Source organism: Podarcis pityusensis (assembly GCF_964106645.2).
Source record: "Podarcis pityusensis genome assembly, chromosome: 9".
Classification (NCBI taxonomy): domain Eukaryota; kingdom Metazoa; phylum Chordata; class Lepidosauria; order Squamata; family Lacertidae; genus Podarcis; species Podarcis pityusensis.
This window is the reverse complement of record NC_138034.1, coordinates 59,995,064-60,020,668: the sequence shown is the minus strand read 5'-3', so window position 1 is coordinate 60,020,668 and position 25,605 is coordinate 59,995,064. Positions and strand designations below refer to the sequence as shown.

General features: G+C 40.5%; 1 protein-coding gene across 7 annotated transcripts in view; it reads left to right on the top strand.

Annotated features, from left to right (window-relative positions):
- GRID2 (glutamate ionotropic receptor delta type subunit 2) overlaps positions 1-25,605 on the top strand; it is an 847,049-nt gene that overhangs the window by 442,265 nt on the left and 379,179 nt on the right. For all 7 annotated transcript variants that reach the window (XR_013990460.1, XR_013990461.1, XR_013990462.1 and 4 more), the window contains exon 3: positions 16,174-16,458. Coding sequence is in view for 4 of the 7 variants with exons in the window: in XM_081020726.1 (XP_080876852.1) it covers positions 16,174-16,458 (285 nt within the window). In the remaining 3 variants the exon portion in view is untranslated. The remainder of the gene's footprint in view (positions 1-16,173; positions 16,459-25,605) is intronic.

Below are 25,605 nucleotides of genomic sequence, written 5' to 3'. Positions count from 1 at the left end.
TTGTCTATTGGCTCAAAAAGTGTAAATTGGATAGTTTCGAAGAAGAAGAAGAAGAAGAAGAAGAAGAAGAAGAAGAAGAAGAATTTCTCCCCTATCCGCGCGTGCTGATATCAACCAGATGTACATGGAGTGTTGTTCAAGTAGCTACCACCACTTCTATCCTTGTTAACCTTCACTCTGGTCAGCAGAGAACCCTACAGCTGTGGAACCCATTAATTGGGCAAGGTAACACACCATCCCACACCATCTCCACAAGATAGTGATCTGCTTACATTCTTCAGTTATAGCAGGTGGGCTATCAGTTTTATGATACATAATGGCAGAATGGTACTTTAAAAAACCCATTGAAGATTAGCTAGACCATGGGAAACTGTTTGACCATAAACTAATTACTCACATAGGCAGTTATCACCTGGTAAGTAGATCCCAACATGTAGTAGTGTTGGATGGTCCCTGGTGGGGGACAAAAGATGGCAGTCACCATATCAGATGCTGATGGTGTCTGTGGCCAAGTGGACTGTGATTGACAAAGCTGCAATGTGGGGCTCTGGTTGTGTACTCTGTAGGGTAAGCAGAATTGCTCTCATAGAATGGGATGGGGGTATGGAACTGAGGACATGGTATGTCTCAAAGAAACAGGCTCCAGCAGAGCAGATCTTCTTGACAGAATCCATTTTACAACATCCCCAGCTAGCATGGCTAATAGATGCTGGGAGATATAGCCCCCAGTATCTGGAGTCATATGTTCCTCACCTTTGATCTGATTTATTTACAGAATTGGCCATGTCTTACATACTGTACTGCTTTATCTATTTCTCTGGTCTTCATCTTGCCTATCCTTAGCTCAGCCTAGGGAAATATACTCCAGTTTATTTACCATGGATTGAAAGACTCTTCATATATTTTAGGTAGCAATCCTGCAAACATTTATCTAGCTGTAAGTCTCACTGAACTCAGTGGGCTATACTTCTGAATATACACAGATAGGATTGCACTGTTAAGTCACTTCTGGATGGCTAATAGGATTTTTGAGAATGCTGAGGACAGATTCCCCACCTTTAGTATAAGCAGGAATTATTTAAATGAGTAAAACATAGTGTGTAATCTATGCTAATAACTGAGGAAATGTGATGGGGTTTGGGAGGTATTCCAGATTATGAGTATCTGGTGAGGCTACTGATGGAGCATTGCTGAGACTGGGCCACAACTTGGTTGCAGAGCAGGTGCATTGATGCAAAAAGTTTCAGGTTCAATCTTTTATTTGCTTAGTGTGCAAAGTCAGGGTAGCAACCTGTTATATTTCTAGCTAGCACCAATTGCAACATCTGTGCTTGACAAATAATTAATAGCAACAGTTATTTGGCTCTGGGGAGTTTCTTGAAGTACCGTAGCTGGGCTCTTAATGGATCTTGCATTCTAGCACTCCCGCTGAATTACAAGACTATTCACACCCTTCTATCCTCTGCAGTTAATGTGCTTTCTCCCTGCCGTCTTTTTATCTTTACACAAAACTCTTTTAATGCGCAGTGTCTCCCTCTGTCCACGTACATTAGTTTAAAGGCAGTCTATGGATTTAGTGTTGCTTTATTGTTCCTTCTCTCCTTCTTGCCTCACGTACCATCGAAAAGGCAGGGATGACCTTTCCCACATCGTCTCTTTAGATGTTTATTTCTGAATAGTGCTGCCTGCTCAAAGAGAACTCTAAGGCAGATCTCCCCCGTGAGGGGCCTCTAAACACCTGCCTGCTACACCCCCCCCCCAATCTTCTTTCTGGCAAATCTCTCCAGCACCTCTGCATTAATGGGGTAGCACTAGAGACTACCTGTTGAAATATGGACAGGCAGGCTAGAGAATGCAACTGGTAAATTCTAGCAGGTGTACTGCAGCTGAGGACCTGTGTAACATTTATTGCTAAGATATAAATTAGCAATGCTTGGCTCCCTTTAAATCATATCTCAGTAGTTTCTCTTAAATATTTATCATTATAAAGTTCTCATCTGTATTTCTTATTTGGTGGGCTTTTCAATAAACGCAGATGAGAGTTGTGTAGCTAAAATACATTTAATGGCTTGGTGTGTCATTAGGAATGGTTTGGCCTTTGGGAGAAAGAGATCAGTCTATTTCTAAGCCACGTGTTCTATGTATCTGTTCAGTCATAGGTGTGTCCCATCCCATGCTGAGTAATTCATTTCGTAAAGCACAAAATACATTTACACGATACACATTTCCTCCCTATTATGCACAGTTTTCTATGCATTAGGGACTTTATGGCAGGTAAGAAATCAGTACCACCACCATTTTTATTACTAATTTTGACCAAAAAGTGTGCCACAAAATTACAAGGAGAACATAGCCTGAAAGATAATTGCACTTCAATCTATGTAATCATCTAGGAAGATGACATTCAGGTCACTTTAACATATGAACTAAAGTAATGGCCCCGCAGCCATATTTGGCCTTATATAGCAAAGCTTCCTTTACTTCTCTGTCCTCCAGTTACGCATGTTACTCATACAACTGATCCAATGAACAATGATTGTGCTCGTCTTCTAAATTGCTGTTGCAAACCTATAACGGCTTCCAATTCCAGTTTGGAGAGCCAGGCATATAAGGCAGCCGAGATGAGGCTGGTGACTGGGGTATAAGCTGCTTGATGTGAAAAATGTACTCTCCCCACCCCCAAATCAAGGAAAGTTGGTTCTACTTGCTTACATTGTTCTGAGACGAGATTTAGAGAAAGGAGCGTTTGAAATGGCTCTCAGTAGGTGAACCATTGCACTTTCACCCAACACAGTCTATTTCTTTACTGCCCGCTCAGCTTTCAGACAACATCTGTACTGCCCATGTGTCTAAAAGTGTTTGAAATGGGAGGGGAAATGAGAAGGAAAGAAGAACCCCAAAAAGTTTAATGCTACTATTGGGAATTATCATTTTTTTTTATGTGTAGAGGTATTTGCCTTACAAAACACTGCTAGATCAGAAAGTAGCTAATCTGCTTCACATTTAGGCTTGCAAAGCCTCACACCATTTGCCAGAATGTAGGTACATGCTGAGAAAACTTAAAATAACTGGCAAAGTATTGTTATATTGCTGTAAAATTTGAATATTGTTAAAGTCATTTTTAAACATTTTTATTCATCAGGTGAATACTTTTTCATAGTTTGGGATATCTGAGGTGACTTTCTTTCAAAACCATTGTGCATTTTGTCCATGAAAAGCCTAATGCAAAGTAAATTCCTTTCCCCTAAACACACATGAATTTGTCCAAGGCACAAATATAATCTACTTGGAAATTATGCATGGATTCAACAATGACCTTATCTGACAGAGCAAGGGGTGAAAGCAAAACCTCTCTCACAGCTTTATCTACATAAGGCCTTCTGAACACCCCAGAGCTGTAGCTAAGAGGATCAAGCTTTCCTTGCATTTAAAAGGGGGGAAATGAATTCTGATCAGCCTTAAATTTCATTTCTAGAGCAGGGATACTGAACCTGTGGTTCTCCAGGTGTTCTTAGACTCCAACTCCCATGAGCCCCAGCCAGCATGGCCAATGGTTAGGGAAAATGAGAGTTGGAGTCCATCTGGAGGGCCACAGTTTCACCATCTCAGAGGTAAACATGTTAAATGATCTCAGGCAGTAGGGCTAGAAAATGAAACCTTGTAATTCTGCTACCAGTTAAGACTTGGTAGAACTAGTCTAGATGAATAGGGTATTGGTGTAATTGCTATTGCTTCATATTCTTTCCTCCCACCTTTTGACAGTTTCATAGTAACTCAAACAATACCTTGCTGAGGCAGACCACAATCCACAGCCCAATACACCCAGCAAAGTCATTTTATCATTTCCAGAATAAGGATATAATGGCCCAACTCACTACGCTGATGCAATGAGCAGACAACATTTATGGGGAGCACCATGAAGGAAGAGGGGTCTGAATGCTGTTGTGAGATGGCTCTCCACAAGTTAATGCTGCTGTGTGGAGGATACATTTCTTATATGGGAAGCATACAGCTTTTGTGTGTGCACATTGTAATGTGAGAAGAATTTGTCTGTGTTTGTTGCCATGTATGTCAATGAGTGGAAATAGATTGGCAGTGTGTATAGGCTGCAAAATACATGTTTGTTCCCATTACATGAGAGAGGGGAGTATGTGATCATGCCTACATACAGGTGGTACCTGTATGTAAAGACCCTTGGTTGGGGGCATTTGAAAGTGAAAACTAGGGATGTAGAAAGCAAGTTTATCACATTTAGATGGGCAATTTTTTTTATATGGTATTGGAAAATTATTTTATCAGCAATCTTGATCCCATTGTGTGTCAAATTGTGCTAACAGTACACCTCTTCCAAAATGAGACAAGATTCTAATATTCAAACGTCAGTTTCAAAGTTGATCAGGACCAGTAGCCTAATTTTACCGTTAGCAGACTTCACATAATGCTGACTTCTGCCAGTGTCACTCTAAATTTAACTAGCTGCATTTTGAAGTTTCCATTGTGTAAGTGCATCCCCTTTTCTTAAATTATGCCTCATCAAGCAAAATTAATCTACTGTTATGCACTTGGTAAAAGGGCATTGCCTTTATGAATTTGGATGCAGATTCTTCCTGCTGAATGATGGCATCTAGCAGTGACTTTTAAAGGCCTGCCACTGGAGTCATGTTCTAAGCACAATATGATTTAAATAACTTCAATCACTGTAAGTTATATTGGTCTTACATAAACAACGCAGGCACATTGTTTCTAAAACTAGCTGAATCTTTTTTTTTTTTTAAATGATATTTATTGGAAAAAAAAATTTTTAAATTACACACAAAAAAAGACAAGACAGAAAAATAAAACTAAAAAATAAAACCATCATTCTCAAGTTCTCCACTTTCAATACCTTCTTTCTTTGACCTCTTCCTCCTCCTCCCTTTTCTTGTATCCTGATTAATAATAATCGCAGCAAATCCTTTCCATATTTCATAGTATTCTGTCATTACATTACCTTAATCTATTTTCATCTTATCTTATAGAAAACCTTAAATTTTAAAACTTAAATCTTATTTTTACCAACTTCTCCTAGCCATAACATTCTTACCAAATTCTTTAAACATTTTTACAAGAGCCAAGTAATTTCATTTCAACATTTTTCTAGTATTCATCAATTTTATAGAACAATCCTAATGATAAAAAAAAGAAATAAACAATCCAATCTTCATCCAGCGTCCCTTCCTCCTGGTCCCGGGTTTTGTCAGTCCTTTTTATCTTATTAATCTAGCACATTAACCTGGTAATCTTATATCCGAAGCCCTCAAGTCTCTTCCATGTCCCTTCCGCAGCTCTTCTTCATATTTTCCTTTCATTCGTGGGAACTCCAGCTTGGTAATGTTTTTGACCCTTTTCAACAAATCAGCCCCTTTTCCATAGTCCAGACTAGACTCCATGTGGTATTTAAAAACATGTTTCAGATTCCCTCCAAAATTAAGAGCCCCCACAGCTCCAAACATCTGGCGGCCCATTGCCAGACTCGAAAAGTCCAAATCTCCCTGTATAGGGGGGTCTGTCCAACCCCCCATTTCCAAACCAAACCAAACTTTGTCTTTCCAAGTCTGGTTTTTTCCAAGTTCATTTATCAAATCCAAAAATTTATGTTCCTGCTGGGCCACAGCTCCCTCCGTCTCTGGCGCCCAAGATTCAGCAGCATCCTCTTCTCTCAACTGTTCTGTCATGGCACACTCCTGTTTTAGCTCCTGGGTGGGCTCCATATAATTTCCCACTACCTGTTCAAAGGTTCTGGCCGCATTCGTCATCAAATCCGTCTTCTGGCTTAACTGATCCAATAGGGCATTTATTTTGCAGAGAGCACCCAACAGTGCTTCTGAAGACATTGTCCTGCAAGGTCACAAATCCTTTCCCACGGTTGTAATCTGTGGCAGCTGCAAGCTCCCAGGAATTAGTTACAATTTCACAGTCCCCCTCTAGGGGGAAATCTTCTGATTGTTCTTTCTTTTAAAAACAATAGCAACAAAGTTTCTTTTTTAAGGTATTTTGTCCATATTTGTTCTTTTTAAAATGCGAAAGGAAACAATGGAATCACTATGTTTCTCTTCTTTTAACTATCTGTCAAAGACATTTGTTTCTGGTCAATGAGCTTCAAACGTCAATTCTGACACCCCGCTCCAGGATCAGGACGGTGGAAAATTACTTTGCTTTAAACTCACTTCTGCAGGTTTAAACAGCCCAAAAAAGATCCCCCTTCTTCTCCTGCTGCCGAAGGGGGGGTTCAGCGATTTTAAATGATGAAAGCCAATCCTTTGAAAGTGATTTTTAAAGCTCTAGTTTACGTTGTCTTTGCTTTATTCTGGCTACAAGGAAACGGAAGGCTGACTTCCTGTTTAGACCTTCCCGTTTCAGTACCAAATTAAGGTAAATTTTTAAGTCCAAATTCCTTTCTATTTCGCCAGTTCTTATTTAAAGTCCAAATGTTCAATGTTCCAGTACTCACGGGTGGTTATTTTAGATGCCAAATTGTCCCAGGAAAAAGGCAGCGCTCTCCGGCAACGGCTATGCGGCTTCGCTCCACAGAAAAAGCAATTGACTCACAGCACCGCGCCACTTCCCCCTCTTCGCTTCGGAGCCCGTTAGTGGGTTCCTTTGCGGGTTGGGGGGGGCGCTAAGGGTGCCCGCCGAGTCCCACGGTCACAGGCTTCATCCGCCTGTGATTTCCAGAAGGGTCCCCGCTTCGCCGTAGCGGAAAAGACCCGTTTCATGCGGAGCTGGTCCCTCCAGTTCAGAGGGAGTCCGCCATTGCCGATGGCGCCACCCCGGAAGTCCTCCTAAAACTAGCTGAATCCTAAGGGTGTCAGTGTTGCATGGAAAGTTGTAAGTTGGCAGGATTTCTAAAGTCACGAAACAAATTTTCAAGCTGCTTTCAGATCTTCAGATTCAAATCCCCCAAAGTAATGTGCACAGCTGTATTGTTCACAATACAAGAACCTTCCTTTTTTCTTAGCCAAAATATCCCAGACAGCATTGATGAATATGGTCAGCCACTTTTGAATTGTTACCCTTTCTCACTTCAAGCATCTCCTTCCCTTGTACTCAGTCACTTTTTGATTTCTTCCAGGGCCAACTGCACAGAGATGGCATAACCAATTTCCCACAAATACACCGTGCTAAAAGCATGTCACAGCACTGGGGCCAGTTCAGGTGTAGGTGGGTGAGGATCAAAATAGATGTCACCACAGGTAGTCTGAAGTTCAAGCAATGGATCGGGGAAGTGCAGGTGAAGGGCCAGAGGCACTGAATGCACACTCAGACCCAAGTAGAAGATGTAGCTTCAAGGCAGGAATAAAGACTCAAAGGTCCAGATGTGAGGCCAAATGCCATAACGGCTCATAATCTGAGGCTAAAGTCCAGAAACAGCTGTAGGCGAGTAGGCAGTGTCCTTACACTGAAAACAAGTTGCTAGGACCCTGAATACAAAACTTTTTATACATCCTGGTTAGCTTGGAGAGTCAGCTGACAGTATTCAAAGTGGATAGTCTCCTGATCTTTTTTAAGATGGAACTGTAGCCTGGAGATTGCTCTTTCCCCAGTTGCTTAGTCCTGGGGTAGCCAATGTGGTACCAGCCAGATATTGTAGACTGCCACTCCCATCAGGCCCAGCTAGCAAGGTCAATTGACATGAATGATGAAAGCTGTAGGCCAAGGCACAATGCTGTCTATCCATGGTTTAGTTTGCCTGACCTCCAGAGAACCCACTGTGTTGGTGGTGCAGGAGGTAAGGTAATGAGAAAGGTAAATTACTTTACAGAAAAGCTTATAATTGCTTATTATAGAAACTGATTACTCCAAGCTTGTTTTATGTTTGTGTTTGAGGGAACAGATGATTGCAATAGGAAAACAAAATGCTGACCAATGTGTTCCCAAATGATGCCATAAAGGTAAAGGTAAAAGGACCCCTGACCATTAGGTCCAGTCGCGGACGACTCTGGGGTAGTGGTGCTCATCTCGCTTTATTAGGCGAGGGAGCCAGCGTACAGCTTCAAGGTCATGTGGCCAGCATGACTAAGCCGCTTCTGGCAAACCAGAGCAGGACATGGAAATGCCGTTTACCTTCCCGCTGGAGTGGTACCTATTTATCTACTTGCACTTTGACGTGCAACAGGAGCTCACCCTGTCGTGGGGATTCGAACCGCCAACCTTCTGATTGGCAAGCCCAAGACTCTGTGATTTAGACCACAGCGCCACCTGCTCCCTTATGCCATACAGGTGCTATAAACTATCAGTGTGTTGTGTTCATTGACCCCTGAACAGGCTACAGACTACTGGCTACAGACCACCCCATGTTTTATACTCCCCACTGAATCACTTTATAAGTGATTCAATCGTGGACTGATCCAAAGAGTGAAAATTTCAAACAGGCCAATTCTCTTTGGGTTGGATCCAGACTTCAGTGTTTCCTTCCCACTGAAGTCAGTGAGGTTTACATCATAAGTAATTGTTCAGATTGATTTCAGTGGGACCCAAGTGAGTCTGAATCCATCCTGTTTTCATGTTCCACAATTAGACCTCATCCATCTATGAACTTCTAATGTGATTGGTTATCTAAGGTGTTATTGTTGTTAATAATAATCTATGCTTCGCTCCCACCCATTTTCAATGCTAAATACCTGTTGTACAGAGTTATATGGGTATCAGCAAACATGGACTGTGCCAGGTAAGATGGTCTTGCTAATCCTGCAGTGTTCCATTTGGACACAATGGTGCCCTGAACCAGTACACTGATGTCAAAAAAACCTGCCTAGAAATGTTTTTCCCAAAAGCTCCAGAATGGACCTCTGCCTTTCACAATGCCAAAAAGAAAAAGAAAAAAAAAGAAGTGTTTTCAAATAACATATAGAAATCTTGGACTGTTTTACATTTAGACGGATTTGTTTCTGGATAGAAAAGTATAGTAAAGATGCTCTGAGTTGTTTGATTCCCACTTATCTTTTTCAGCCAGAGGTTATTAAAGACCATCATTAGTGTAACCTAATGTACCAAGGAATTTAGCATACATGTGCCTTGCTTCATGGGGGCTCATAGCACTGAAGGATTTGTTTATGATGGGCATAAATTATTCTCCCTGTCCAGGATAAATAGGATTGATATAAGTGCACCTGAGACAATAATGTGACTACCAGTGTGCTTTCCTTCTGTTCATGAATAGATCAAGACAGAGGTGAAATAAATTCATGCAGAAGTTTAGCCAATGGCATGTGAAGTTACTAAAGGATGCTAGGCACCATTATTTAACTCTTGGCATATTCACACACACAAAAATGAGATGAACATGATATTTAGATAATACTAGCACCAATTATCATTTTAGAATTCATTTTTGCATATGCACCCTGCAAATTCATCTGCAGTGGTTTTTAGATAGTGTTTCAATAAACCATGGGGTTTCTCATAAGCCTATCAATACCACTACACATTAAAAATGATAGTAAGACTAACAATGGCTTATAAGAGAGCTTGTTCAGATAGAGGACTGCCTTTTGTAAACCAGGACATATGGTTACTCTAAAACAAATGTCAATTTAGTCCAGCACCCTACTTCCTATGGCAACCAAACATATGCCTAGAGAAGCCCACAAGTCCTCTTGTTGCTCCACTGTAATTTCAACATGGGGTTTTGATATTGCCATCATAGCTTGTAGACATTAATAGATTTATCCACCATGATCTTGTGTAATTCTCTTTTGAAAGTCAACTAAGCTAATTGTTATCATCTATTATTATTATTATTATTATTATTATTATTATTAACATTCTATACCACTCTTCATCTGAAGATCACACACCAGTTTAAAAGGCCATAGATAGACTAATTAGCCAAAGGTCTGGAGGAAGAGGAATGTTTTTCCTGGTGCCTAAATATATGTAACAAAGGCACCAGGCAAGTATCCCTGGGAAGAGCTTCTCACAAGCAGAGAGTCACTGCAGAAAAGGCCCCTTGTTGTGTTGTTCTTTGTACCTCTTGTGGAGGAGGCACACGGACAAGGGTCTCAGATTATGATTGCAGGTTCTGGGTTGGTTCATATGGGGAGAGATATAACCTGTGGCAGCAAATGCCAAATAATAATTATGCACTTCATGAAGAAGCACTTCCTTTTGTTTGTCCTAAATCTATTTCTTCCAGTTTCATTGGATGATCTCAGGTTCTTGGGTAGAGAAAAATGCCTCTGTATCCACTTTCTCCACACTGTGCAAAATTCAAAAAACGTCTTAGTTGTAATTCCTCCCCCACTAAAAACCTCCAATATTGTATGTTTTCCTCATAGAGAAGATGCTGCAGTCCACAGATCATTTTGTTTGTCTCGAGACAGTTTCTTTTGCCTTTGGTGGCTTGTAGATCAGGCTCTTAAATTCACTGCCCATAAACTCTTGTCTGCAAATAGGACATTCAGGTTTCTTCTCATAACCAGAACTGCAATAAAATTGCTTTCAAATGTATCATTTCATACAGCACCATTTCAAAATGAATTATTTTGTTTTGCTCATGTCAAACTAATGTGGGTTGATCATATTGGCAGTGCATTCAATATAGACTTTGATGTGCAACTTTAAGACAGGATACTTTAAATTTAGTTGCAAAGGGGGAAGATGGTTCTGAAGTCCAATTTTTTTGTTACTCAAATGACACAGTTCAAAGCCATATAGATGGCTATCTTAAATGGGAGCAGATGGAGGGAAATCAAGGTAATTGGCATTGATTTCTTTTTTTGAATGGCTAGATTAGGAATTTAGTTCAGACTGGCTTGAAAATGAATTATAAATGTCCTGGTGGATGTTCATGCAAAATTCTCATCTGCTGATGCTGTGAATATGTAAGTTGTGTTCACTGCCTTTTTCTTTTATTTTTATTTTTGAGGTGGTTTTGAGAAAACTGATTGATGGAGTGTGGTTGGATGCAAACCTATCAAAGACAATCATGTTAGAATCATAGTTATTTTGGGGGGAGTTGGAAGAGACCACGAAAGCCATCTAGTCCAACCCCCTGCAATGCAGGAATCTTTGCCCAACATGGAACATAACATGGCAGTTATTTTGTATGCCTCATTGTTAAGGCTGCAATCCTGTACACACTTACCTAAAAGTAAGTCCCATTAAATACTGAAGTCCTGTTAAATACAGTGGTACCTTGGGTTAAGGACTTAATTCGTTCAAGAGGTCCGTTCTTAACCTGAAACTGTTCTTAACCTGAAGCACCACTTTAGCTAATGGGGCCTCCTGCTGCCGCCGCGCCGCCAGAGCGCGATTTCTGTTCTCATCCTGAAGCAAAGTTCTTAACCTGAAGCACTATTTCTGGGTTAGCAGAGTCTGTAACCTGAAGCGTATGTAAACTGAAGCATATGTAACCCGAGGTACCACTGTACTGATATGAGGCTTACTTCCCTAGGTGACTCATATACAGTACCTGAAAAAACACCTGCTCTAGTCACCTGATTGGACAGGTTTAATAGATGCCCTTTTCAGGGTACCACAGTTCTCCATGATGTGGTGATTTGTGAGAGGACCTTCTCAGTATTGGCACCCCACCTCTAAGTTGTGAGAAATACTAATATTGTTGCACTTTTGATGCTAGCTAAAAACATGTCTATTCTTCCAAGCATTTGGCTTAACTGATGCACCTCGTTTGAGGTAGTTATGTTAGCATATTGTCTGGGGTTTTTTTACATTAAATTTCATTTAAATGAAATATTATGTCATTGTATTTTATTGTTGTTTCTTTTGCTGGGGTTATGTGAACAAAGCAGTGTGAGTTATAAATAATTTAAATAAAAAACAAAAACAAAATACATAATAAAGAGACCACAAGGTTGGGTTATAAAGCAGATAGTCTTATTATATATATATAAAAACCCCAAACCAGGGCTTTATAATATCAAATACACAGTCGCCTCTGATCTATTTCTAGAACCAGTGTGTGTGTGTGTGTGTGTGTGTGTGTGTGTGTAAAATATGGGAAATGGCTGTTCCCAGATGGATTGGCAACCTAGATAATGCAAGATTCTCCCCATGAGAATGAGATGGGAGTGGGGGAATAAATATAAAGAGACTAAAAAGTATAGCCTGCCTCATCTTTTTTGTTTTGTTTTCATTGTAGCGAAGAAGAAATGTAGCCTAGATGTTGAATAATTAACAAGAGCAAGTTAGTGTTAATCAGTTGCTGTAATAAAAATGCAAAATGTAAGAGGGAAGAAAATGAGACACTGTGGTAAATGCCCTGTTCTGGCTTATTTGGGAAAGTGTAATGTTTAGAGTTTGTTGCAATGCCTGTGAATGTGTCAGTTATGTATATATTATTAGAAGTGAAGATGACACTCTTCCTCACCACCACACACAGACCAACAAAGATTGTAGCAAACTGATACTAAAGCAAAACACTGAGTGTTAGGCAAGTTTTTCTGAATAGGAAGATTGTGGCATTTTGGCATTCAAGGGAATCATTACATACATAGTTTCAATGCGTATTGTTTTCCATACTTGGTTTCAATCAGACTCCATGATTTCATATAAGGCCTTGTCCATATCTGCTAAGATCTCCTGTGCATGTAGCTTGAGTTCCTTGAGCCACCAAACCAAGTTATGGGTCATTAGCACAGTCAGTCAGTCAGTTTTATTGCACATAGCCAAAGGCTGCCAAGGGTCATTAGCACAGAGATAGCCAACATGGTGCCCTCCCATTGTTGTTCAACTCTGACTCCAATGAGCCTCAGCCAGCATGGTTAATGCTGGGAGGGATGATGGAAATTGTAGTCCAACACCAATGGAGGGTTTCACTTTGGCTACACCCGCACTGGGAGAAATAGCAGGGATATTTTAAGTGGTGTTCAGCTGCATTTTACTCACAGTAGGCCCAATGAAATTAAAAGCCCTAACTAGTTATGTTCACTAAGTTTTAAAATGTCTATTATATTGTGCTTGTAGAAGCCAGTGTAAAGACAATGAGGCATTTCCCCCTGTCCTCCTCCCAACATCTGCCACAAATCCAGCCCATATGTTGAGCCGGTATGTTGTCATCACAGAGACAGAACTCAACTAAATGGACCAATGATTTGACAAACTATAAGAAAGCATCATTTGTTCAGATATATTTACCCATGGTGAACAAACAGCCTATACTCCCAGACAGGCATAGGCAAACTCGGCCTTCCAGATTTTGGGGACTACAGCTCCCATCATCCCTAGCTAACAGGACCAGTGGTCAGGGATGATGGGAGTTGTAGTCCCTAAACATCTGAAGGGCCAAGTTTGCCTATGCCTGCTCCAGGACATTCCACTTTTAATGCACCTAATGTGCTAGGACTCATTGAACCCCTGGCATAGAAAACTAGTTGCAGGCTTACGCTCCACCTCAGAACAAGCCCTTCCAGGTACAGTATTTGCATACCCACGGTGCCTGCTAAAGTTTCTCAAAAATAAGTAATGACATCAAAATATATGCTTGGTCAAAGCAGATATATACATGAAAGCAACAGCTTAAAGTGGCAGTTCATTAGATGTTTAGTTGGCCATAGTGAATCTTGAAGAATAGGTCAGCTGCCCATGTTGATGGCCAAGCATAAATTGGGCATGGAAAACCTTGGCTACTGTGTAATTACTTTGAGAAAGTTGCAGTGCTTCCTCAGTCAGACTTCTGACTCCATTAGAAAGCCAACATAAACACTTCACCCTCTGCTTATTTCTCACAGGGGTAATGCGTCAAAATTATGGGCTTAATCATTATTAATGTTTTTGATATTTATCAATTGCACTAGCATTAATCATGATAAACACCTCTGGGATTAATGTGGGTGTCATTAGTATAGCACTTCAAGTTTTTCTACTGCTGCTCAGCCTCCATTAACTGGACCATTAGTTACAAGGTGTTACCTTTTGCGTAAACAACTCCATGTTTCCTGTGGTGTGTGTGTGTATTTTAAGCCTTGCAGTTTTTCATGACCTTTATATGATGCAGTAGGGTAGATTGGATATATCACACATATATTGTGAGTTCTCATGGTATGCATGTGAGAGCAATGAGTGAAATTGCTATGCTGAATCTGGAGCAGCTTCTCGTGTCAATCCACCACCTGATCGCCATTTTAATATGTTTGCCATGTGGTTAGTGAAAATATATAGCACCAAATCAATCTCAGAGTGGCCTCAGGGAGAGAGATTACAAGACTCATTCCAGCCACATGGAAATGTTCTTAGTGGAACATTAAAGAGGCAATGAAGGCTTAAGCTGGTGATTTGTTTGGAATGATAAAGGAGTGGTATGAGGAATCATACCACTCCTTTAACATTGCTGAAGTTGTTTAATAGTGAGTGTAGCCATTGGTCCATGGAGTATACTGTTCATTTGCCTGCTTTGAATTGCAGTGGCTCTCTAGACTCTCAAGCAGAGCTTAACTGGAAATGCCCACAACTGAACCTGGGGCTGTCATTGAACTGTGTAACACATGAATTCTCACCCATGTAGGTGGACTGCATTGTCATACATAACGCAGAATCTTGCGACCTCTTGGAATAAGAGGTTTACTTTGATTCATTATTTTTTTTCATGGGACTAGAATCCAGTTAATTAGATCAATGTTGTGTTTTCCTTGATTGGGGCATAAGCATATGAGGGAGTGTGTGGTAGTGGAGAGGCCAAAACTCCACAAAATGCAAAAAGTATAGTCTGTGGCATTTCCATATACAACTCAAATGTATGCAAGACCATTCACAACAGCAACAGCTATAGAGGGAGAGGAAACTCTGGTCCTGATTGAAGCTGAACCTAATGGAATGGTACCCTTCAAATCAACATGAAAAGGTCATGGGAGATTGAACTGTTCTCCTTGTTCTTTATGTAGCTGATAAAGTGGTTTTAGTATCCAAAGGCTTTTACCTCAGTAAATTGGTTAGGCTTTAGGGCAAGGGTGGGAAACCTTCTCCAGTTTGAAGGCCACATTCCCTCACGGGTCACTTCCTGGCAGCCACCTGTCAATGGAATGCAGGACCAGAGCCAAAAGTGGGCAGAAGAACGGATATGACAACAGCCAGGCAAAAGCATTTGAGAGAGCAAAGTTGGACTGGGAAGGGTTGCAGCTTAGTAATGAGACATGGCTTGGGTACAGTCTTGAGGGCCCCGTAGAGAGGCTTGGAGTGCTGCATTTTGCTCCCAAATCCTGACATTCACCACCCATGCCTTAAGGCAGGCATGGCCAAACTTGGCCCTCCAGATGTTTCGGGACAGGACCAATGGTCAGGGATGATGGGAATTGTAGTCCCAAAACATTTGGAGGGCCAGGTTTGGCCATGCCTGCCTTCAGGTATCACAAGACTGTCTCCCCACCCCAATTTCCTGTAATGGCAACACTGAATTGTATAATACAGTCTTCCACCTTTACCGTAATACCACCTCTGCAATTCTCAGGATGTCTGAATTATAGAGCAATTTAACTGGCTTCTTCATGGCATCCCACTTAAATGGGCTTATATACCTCTGGCCTGTGAACTGCCCTCTACAGAAGATGAAGGTCTAGATCAAGCACCCTGTCTCTCATTTCCTTTACTGCACCAAAGGAATTCAGCGTTTGGCTCTTTTTGGACAAATATGCATACATAATCTTCCTTTGAAAGCTGACAGCTACGCTGAGCCATTATGCCTTCAAAATCTCTCTGCATGTAATGCAGATATCCTACTCCCAGAGCTTGCATGTTGGACTTTGAGAGGTATTTATCTCCCCAGGAACTCTGTTTAATTTAATATTGGATTCTGTTGCTAATGTCTGTAAGAGTCCTCAGAAGGCAATATTTATAGATGTAGCTCCTTCACTGGCTGTGTCCTGCTTCCAGGCCGTGAGGGATGGGCAGTCATATAGCTCTCATTAACAGTAATATGTTTGGCAGTTTGGAATGAATGGACAAGGCTCATGGCTTTTATGGCACCATGCAGACTCTTGGAATGGGCTGTTTTTAGAGGAGACAAGATTATTGAATTTATGGCAACTCTCTAGTCTCTTCTCACTTGACTGAAGTTGTTGCGCGGAGGCCTTTCTTATATATATTTTCAGCAGGATAATTTTTTTTAAAAAACATATTTGTTTTCTCTGCGTGTACTGGAGCTCTCCTTCTCATCTTGAATATCATTGTGCTTTCTTGCAGGCTGTGACCTCATGAACCATGGCATCCTGGCTCTTGTCAGCTCCATTGGCTGTACGTCAGCAGGATCCCTCCAGTCCTTGGCAGATGCTATGCACATCCCTCACCTCTTCATCCAGCGGTCAACAGCTGGGACTCCAAGGAGTGGCTGTGGGACCACCAGGAGCAACAGGAATGATGACTACACACTCTTTGTACGCCCGCCTGTCTATATCAATGATGTTATCTTGAGGGTGGTCACAGAATATGCCTGGCAGAAGTTCATCATTTTCTATGATAGCGAGTACGGTAAGTGTTTACTCTGTGTCTCTCTTTGTGTATGTAAGGGGTAATTGTTATCATCAAATCTGTGTAATACTATTAAACGCAATTGCATTAAGATCCTTAAAATCTTCCACTAGATTACATCCATCTCTAAGCATTTTATGACAGCATTAGCATTTCACATAATCCTTAGAATTAAAAACGTAAAAAAACAAAAACCCACAGCCCTTTGCGATTTCTGAAAGCCATCAACTTTTATGGCTTTCCTTGATAATGCCTTTGATAAGTGCCAAATGGAGTAGCTAAGGGTATTTTTTTTTCATATGTGACGCTAAGAAAGCATTTTGGGTGCCTCTTATTTGATTTTCTAACTTAGAAAAATAGCCATCCTGTGTGAATGATTCTGCCTTTGTTTTGGAATATCTACATATTATGCCCATATGGGTTTATTGTACTCCATCTTCACCGTCTGCACAGCTCACCCTGTGTTTTGTCTTGAGGTAAGCTTGCAACCAGCTGTAACAGTGATAAATATTCACTTTTTTAGTTTTAACACCTGTATTTCAAAATATAATAATTACATTGAAAAAAATAAGAAGAGCATTTCCCCACTCTTATATCATGTCACGTATGAATGTTGTTCAGACAGGAACATGTCTGCAAAAAAAAAAAAAAATGAATCAACATCCCAGCCAAACCGGGATATTTTTTAACTTTCCTCTTTAGAGCCAATTTAAAATAAAGTCGACAAAAGTACAAAATGACCCATCTTTCATCTAGCTCCCATCTTTGCAGTATTTATGAAGTGTCTTTGTGTCAGTATGAGGAAATTGACTTTAAAATGTCAATTTAGATGGCAATATGTATGATGTAAGGGACACGGGTGGCGCTGTGGGTTAAACCACAGAGCCTAGGACTTGCTGATCAGAAGGTCGGCGGTTCGAATCCCCATGACGGGATGAGCTCCCGTTGCTCGGTCCCTGCTCCTGCCAACCTAGCAGTTCAAAAGCACGTCAAAGTGCAAATAGATAAATAGATACCGCTCCTGTAAATGGCGTTTCTGTGCGCTGCTCTGGTTCGCCAGAAGCAGCTTAGTCATGCTGGCCACATGACCCGGAAGCTGTACACTGGCTCCCTCGGCCAATAAAGTGAGATGAGTGCCGCAACCCCAGAGTCGGTCACGACTGGACCTAATGGTCAGGGGTCCCTTTACCTTTATATATGATGTAGTCGGAGATGGGGACCTGTGAGCTTCCAGATGTTATTGGACTACAACACTCATCATCCCCAGCCAGGCTGGCAAATGGTCATAGATGATGGGAGTTGTAGATGAGCAGCAGGTTTGCTGTAGTTGGCTATCTTCAAACTTTGCATTGCATGAAGCTGGGCAGCAAATCTGCTTCTTACCCTAGGCATTGTTATCAATTTGGTGGCTCTTCTGGCATTATCTGATGTACTCCATTCCATTAAAAAGATGGAAGAAGAAGAAGATAAAATATAGAAAGGAGCAGGATCCTGCTGCTTTGCTACTTTGTATTGTAATTTTAAGCTGGTATAAACTTTGAGAACCATTGAAATTCCTTGTCATGATATTATGTCAGGATACATCAGTCAAGCATGCTGTTCTGTCCTGGGTGCAATTGGTTTTTTATTTTGTTTTTATAATTATAACTACTTCATCTGTTTTTTTATATTTGGACCGTGTATTATTCTAACCTGACCTGGGACCTTAGGGTGAAGGGTGGTTAAGAAATATTTTAATAAAATTAATAGGGAGGTAGGAACTGTACATGTGGCTCACTGATTACTACATACTTAAATTAATAGATGTAGGATATCAGTAAGATGTAGGATATCAGATAGCTAAGCAACAGAGCTCACATATTTTCATCACAAGAATCCAATATTGCTCAACCAATCTATACCGACTCTGTCATTTTAAAGGCCTGAGTGGTAGGAATGCTTTGTTTAACAAGACTTACATACCAAGATGGAGTGATGGTAACATTCGAAAGAAATACCTAAAGTAGAAAAAAACACATTATTGTTCAACTTCTGACATAAGATAAAATAGTCACGTGGAGTCCCCATGCCAGCTATACAACCCATCAATGTCATTCCAGCCAAGCCTGGCTGGATACTGGTCTCCCTGGAGCCTGTCAGTGCCTCTACTCAGATTGCTAGAAAGAGAGCCACAGTGAATTCATTGTGAAATGCTTCCCGTCTGAAGATTAAGCTTGTGGTACTGAAGCTCATTCAGATAATGGAAATAACGATAACAAGTATTATTGAGAATGGACCCTGAGTGTTTTACTGAATAAGGCACAACAACTCATCAAATGCATAGCTACAATACAGTGGTACCTCAGGTTACATACACTTCAGGTTACATACGCTTCAGGTTAAAGACTCCGCTGACCCAGAAATAGTGCTTCAGGTTAAGAAATTTGCTTCAGGATGAGAACAGAAATCGGGCTCCGGCAACGCGGCAGCAGCAGGAGGCCCCATTAGCTAAAGTGGTGCTTCAGGTTAAGAACAGTTTCAGGTTAAGTACAGACCTCCGGAACGAATTAAGTACTTAACCCGAGGTACCACTGTATGTGCACATTGACCCCTGTTGATCTCACTGAACCTCAATTCCAGGTTAAAATAACATTAGGAAGGGACTGTTTGTACAAATTTCATCATAATGGGACTTATTTTTTATTTTATTTATATCCCACCTTTCCTCCCAGAAGCCCAAGGTGGCATACATGGTTCTCCTGTTCAGCTTTTCCCCTCAAAACAACCTTGTAAGATAAGTTAGACTGAAATACAGCAACTGGCCCAAAATCACCCAGTGTGCTTCATGCCTGACTGGTGAGTTGAACCCTAGACTTCCAGGGACATCATTGGGAAAAGAAAAGGCTAAGGAGTAAAGCCTACGCAAATCTGGAGTGGAGTCCCCAAAATGGTTGGATGGCTTCTTGTACTCCTCCATCCGGCAATACCTGCAGCCAAGCTGGTGCCAAATGAATTGCTCTGCTTTCCTTTAGACCACATCAGCAAGGCCGAGAGGGGGGTCTTGTCATCTGGGCAGTGCAGGACCTTCATACACACTGCCCAGGCTTCCACCTTGAAGAGATCACTTTGGTGCTACTAATACAGCAAAAACAATGCTGGAGGCAGCAGTTATGAGCTACCGGTCTCTGCAGCAACAGCAAGAACTGTGATTCTCTGGCGGTTTGACTTCAACCCCAGTGGTGCACACCATTGTCTTTGAGGCAGGTGGTTGCCCACAACAGTTTGTTAGTTGAGAGCCAGTGTGGTGTAGTGGTTAAGAGCGATAGACTTGTAATCTGGGGAACCACGTTCGTGTCTCCGTTCCTCCACATGCAGCTGCTGGGTGACCTTGGGCTAGTCACACTTCTTTGAAGTCTCTCAGCCTCACTCACCTCACAGAGTGTTTGTTGTGGGGGAGGAAGGGAAAGGAGAATGTTAGCAGCTTTGAGACTCCTTTGGGTAGTGATAAAGCGGGATATCAAGCCCAAACTCTTCTTCTTCTTCTTCTAATACAGGGCAGGTTCTATGTGACTTACAATCATGTTTACAAACATGCACTACTCTTTTTTTAAAAAATACGCACACCAATGGCTATCAAAATTTAACAACAAATCGATACCTAAAACAACAGCAGCTGTAACAGAAAGCAAGCAAACAAAAAACTTATCAGCAGCCCACAGAGACGCTGCTATAAAGCCTTAACACAGCTGGATCATATTCCATCAAACGCTTGGGGGAGGAAATTCTTTTCCTGGCACCAAAAAGATGGCAGTGTTTTGTTTTTAAAGTGAACATTGTTAGACTGAATTACATATTGGTAATAAGAAGACTTGTGTTTACATTTCCTTTATTAGAAATAATGCACCTTCTTTGCTCACGTTATTTAATTTCTCACTTTTAAAGAAAATACTTAGCTGGCATTACTGAAATTATTCCCAGCAATATTCTTGCTGCATGAGGAAAATAAGCTTTTTGGTGTTTACGGTGAATCTCACTACAATAAAACTGGGCTTGCATCCAGAATAAATATTATGCTCATCCAAATACCTCACATTATACAAAGGTACTGCATTCATTTGCATATCCATTTATCAATGTCATAGGTTTTAAGTTCAATACACTGGAATTGCATTTGACTTTTATCTTGTCTATCAGTGATTGCCTTTCATTAGAGAAGTGATGGGGCCTAATTTATATTTGGAATTATGTATTTCTGCAGTGCAAAGTGTTATTTGCATTCTGTTCTGCTTTGTAAAATAGCAAAAAGTCTGTCTGAATGCAACTGGACCTATTCATTTGATTTATTAAGGGGGCAAAAGAGAACAGTTCTTATTATTTCTGGTTGATAAAAGACTCCAGTCTACTTAAAATTATCTTGCCAGCAAAGAAAATAGAAGCCTTCGAAAGATGTTATTATTTCCATATAAGTCCTAATTAGCTGGCTGAAAGGGAAATGATTCTGAAAGCTCACTTCAGATCCACATATAAGCAATACCTTCCATTGACAGTGCATTTCAAATGAAACGTTAAATTGTGATGAGTATGGGAAACAAATAAAAACATTTGCCTAATAGAAATTGGAGCATCCATTCTAAATAAGTTAGCATAATAGGATAGGGGTCATCATCATATTGGTGGGAAATGTTTAACGCATCTAACTTTTCAACAAATGTTTCCAATATAGTCAGTTTCTGTGTCACACATTAGAACAACCTCCCCACCAGATAGTGATAGACTCCAACTCCCATCAGTCCCAGTCAGCATGGCCAATGGTAAAGGATGATGGGAGTTGTAGCCCAACAACTTCTGGAGGGCACTGGTTGGAGAATGGATGCACTAACAGGGAACATCACATTAAAATACAAGGCTTTGCAACAGAAGCTAGCTTTGTTCTCAGCGCGTCTCGTTTGTGATATGATTCAGATGGGTCAAAACCTTCCCTTAACTCCAGACACCAATTGATTGGTTTATTTGGTTTATTTGTATGCCACCGTTCCACAGAGAGCTGTGCTCAAAGTGGCTTACAACAAACATCGACTTATCAAAATACAAAGCACTGTGATGGGGGGGTGAGAAGTTAAAAAGGGTGAAATTTAAATAGGGCATGTAGGGCTGGGAAGGTTCACTTTCTAAAACCCTGGAGAACCATTGCCAGTTAGTGCATGCAGTTCTGAGCTAGATAGACCAATGATCTGTCACAGCACAAGGCAACCTCCTAAATAAAAGAAAATCCCTTTCTATTTCTTCAGAATCATTCTTTTTCTGGAGTGTTTACTTTTAAGCCTGCAAAGCCCTCGGCTGAATTGCCATTCAGCCTCTGAAGCTAACTTTTTTTTTAATGAAGATTATCCACAAATATGATTTTGATGAGTGCATGCATACACACACTTACACATTTCCATTAGTTTCTGAGTCGAATGGCAGTTTGGTAATTCAGCAGCCTCCAAATTTTATTACTAGAATTTCACTTCTAACAGTTTGATAATAGTGTAAAAAAAAATATGCTTTCATCCATATAAAGACATGTTCTTTAACATACCCTTAAGGGCTCGTTTTAAATGCAGCAGCTACTCTAAGCAATCTGAGATCCTTTAAAACTGCAATTACTTTCCACACACACAGGGGAGTATAAAGAATGTTAATTATTTTAACTAATCCTTAAAAGAATGATTATAGCACAGAAACTCAGGAAACAACAATATTTTCTGTGACCAGTGATTAAAAAATAAAATGATAGAAAAATATTGGTGGTGTGCATATGCAAGCATCAAGATATGCGAAAAGGGGTTTTAAAAAATTCTCCAAAATAGGGAACCTGCCGCCTTGCAGATGTTGTTGAATAACCAACACTGCCTGCCAGTATGTCCAATAATCAGAGCTGCAATCCAGCAATATCTGGTATGCCACAGGTTCCCCATTTATGCATCACATAATCTCAGCTCAGTTCCCTGAATGACGAGAAGTTCCAGGGATGCAGTGTGTACCCAAGTTTGGTTTTCCCTGCCATAAAATGTTTGGTTTAAACCTTGAAATCAAGACCAGTTGATTCCCACCCACCCAGCCCCTTCTCCATGCAGCACGTACACACAGAACCCTAAATTCAGAGATTTCAAACTCCCCAACAAAATACTTCAGACATCTGCCAATATTTAAATCTCTTACAAAACATATAAGAACAGTTGTAAAATGTATCTAAAATAATGTAAGATCTGAAAATGCAGCTCTCATTAGAATCCATGGCAGCAAAGATGTATTAATACACTTCAATCAACACAAAGCAAATCCATTGGGGCGGGGGAATAATTTACTACTTGGTAATCTGTCTTGGGCCACAGTGAGTAGAATCCATCTTATTCCTGTGCTGCAGATTTTTTTCTTGAACACGTTTTTTTAAGGAAGACTGACTTTTTGGTATTTTTCTCTAACAGACTGCTTGCTTTCTGATTATGCTTGGCAAGAACACAGTTGAATTTGTGCCCTTTGCCAGGGGAGTGAATTCATCATGAAGAAACCAATCAATCATATAAAAAAAGCCTTAATTGTGGGGTTTATGCCATTTTACTGTCTTTGCATTCTACAGGCCTCAGATTCAAAGACAGCCATTATCACGGTTTGAAAACATTTATTTTTAATGTTTTATTGGTGCTAAGACAGGCAAAAGTGATCCATGCATTTGTCAAAAGGTGAAAGGGATAAAGTATTTCCCAACACAACCTATTTTGTCTCATTTCTCATTTTCTGTTACGTTGGCTATGTATTATTTTAAATTCTCCTGCCATTTTCCATGCAACATCAAGGGTAGAAAAACTGTGTTCGTCTGCAGGTTTGCTCCTTTATCCTCTTTCCTTCTCTCTTTGCTTCTGGCTTTGCATTCATAAGGTCCCATGTTTTATCTCTGGCTTGGAGAGACCACTATCAGTCAGTGTAGACAATACTGAGCTACAGGAGATGGAGCAGCTGCATCCTTTGTTCCTCTCCAAATGCCTGCATTTGGAGACCAGCAATAATTGCTGAATTTCCTTGTTTAGGAGTCTAATTTGAAGGGTAAAAGTTCAGAAAAATTCCCCCTACTAATAAAAGCACCTTGTTGCTCTATGCTTCTCCAGCCTTCCCCAGCCTTCCCCAGCCCAATGGCCTCCAAATGTCAATTTGTGACAATTGTACAGCTTCTGTTCAAAATCACTGTTCAAAAATCACTGGCTGCATGGTTTATCATTATAGGAATGGAACTAGGTGAGCCGCAAGCTCATGTGCTCTATTCTCCCCTAGCATGGGATCAGAAGTGTCGAATTCCATTTTTGACTAACCACAGTTTGTCTGAACCTGGACAAACTGTGGTTAGCTTTTGCTACTGGTTGATTGAAGCAAGCCAACTTCAAACAATGGTGAACATAACATAAGAAGAACCCTGCTGGTTGGGATATGAAAATCCATCCAAACCAGGGTTCCCCACAGTGGCGAGTAGGAAGCCCAAAAGCAGGATGTAGTGACCAGAGAGAAGAGATGGTGGAAGAAGATTGGAAGAAGTTTAAAGAATATTTGAAAAAATATGTTAATATTTAATTCTTAGAATAGCTTTGGAAGTTGATATAGGCTGTAGGGGTAGAAGTAAAAAATAGTGTATTTTAAAATAGTATTATTTGGAAGTGATAAAATGTGAAGATTTTTATGGTAAAAGTAAGCGTGATAAAAAATGGTTAAAAATTATGATATATGAAACTGCTAAGGATGAGGTAAAATGAAAATCAGACTAGGGGAAGCTCACCTAACAATGTTTAGAAAAAATAAGAATAAGACAAGAATTTGTTTGTATTGTTTGTATTTCTATTTGTATTGTTTATTTGTGTTATAAAATGAATAAAAAAATTTGGGGGGAAAAGCAAGATATAGATCAGGCATACCCAAACTCGGCCCTCCAGCTGTTTTGGGACTACAATTCCCATCATCCCTGACCACTGGTCCTGTTAGCTAGGGTCTGATGGGAGTTGTAGTCCCAAAACATCTGGAGGTCCGAGTTTGGGGATGTCTGATGTAGATGCAAGAAGCCTTCCCTGTTGATGTGCCATACCAACTGGGAGTCAAAGGCATACTGCCTCTATACCTGGAAGTTCATATAGCCATAGTATTTCAGATGGCATGTCACAATCATGTTTTTGAATGGATTCTCCTGTTGTATGTCAAAGGCTCTCTGTTATTCTCCATGTAACTTATTCTCCACCTGCAAGCTTGCCCTCCGGGTGATCCAAGTTAAAACAATATAAAACAAATAAACAAAATAGTCTAAAGGTGGGAGGATGAGCTGGTCAGTAGTGGAATTGACAAGGAGACTTGGTATCATACACATCTTTAAAAGGTGAAACACAATTTTAATAAAAATCTATAAAGATATCCCATGGCCCTTAATCGTTTGCAAATGCTTATAATTTTCCAGGGGCTGTTTGTGGCTGCTTGATGACTGTAATATTCTCTAGGCTGTCTCCAGACTATCTTAAAGCTGTTTATTACTCATTTGGCTTCTTGCCAAGTTCCAACATACTCATTTACTTCACTCTGCCTCCATAAACATATAATTAATACAGTTTATCACTGAACTATTTCCTTGCATTAATTCATATTATTCCACCAAAAAAAAAATAAAAAAAAAATAGCAAGATGCATATGCATTTTGCATTTTATTTGTTGCTGCTTTGACCTTTGTCACTGTCTTGCATTGTCTTTGGACAGTGTTTGTTTCTGTTGAAAGAGATGGTTGATCACAGCCAGACTCAGGTTTGAGGGAGCCCTTGGCAAACTCCCCTGCAAGGTTGGCTTCCTTCTGACATGGGTTGACTTAACTGGTAGTGCCAGCAATGCTATGATCACCCCTGAATGGAATGATGTGTCCTAAGCCTGCTGTTAATGTCTAGAATGCCATTCTAGTCTGGATTCCACACGGTGTTGCCATTGGGTCTGCTTGAATACCATTGATAAACTATGGTTTGTTAGGATGGCAATGAGTTCAAATGAGCATTTGAGTCTTGCATTCCTCTCAAGTATGCTTTCTTGAAACAAGCTATAGTTTGAGGTCAGCTTGTTTTCACTAACCACAGTTTAGAGTAACCAAAGCTTGTAGGGTTCACACAAACTATG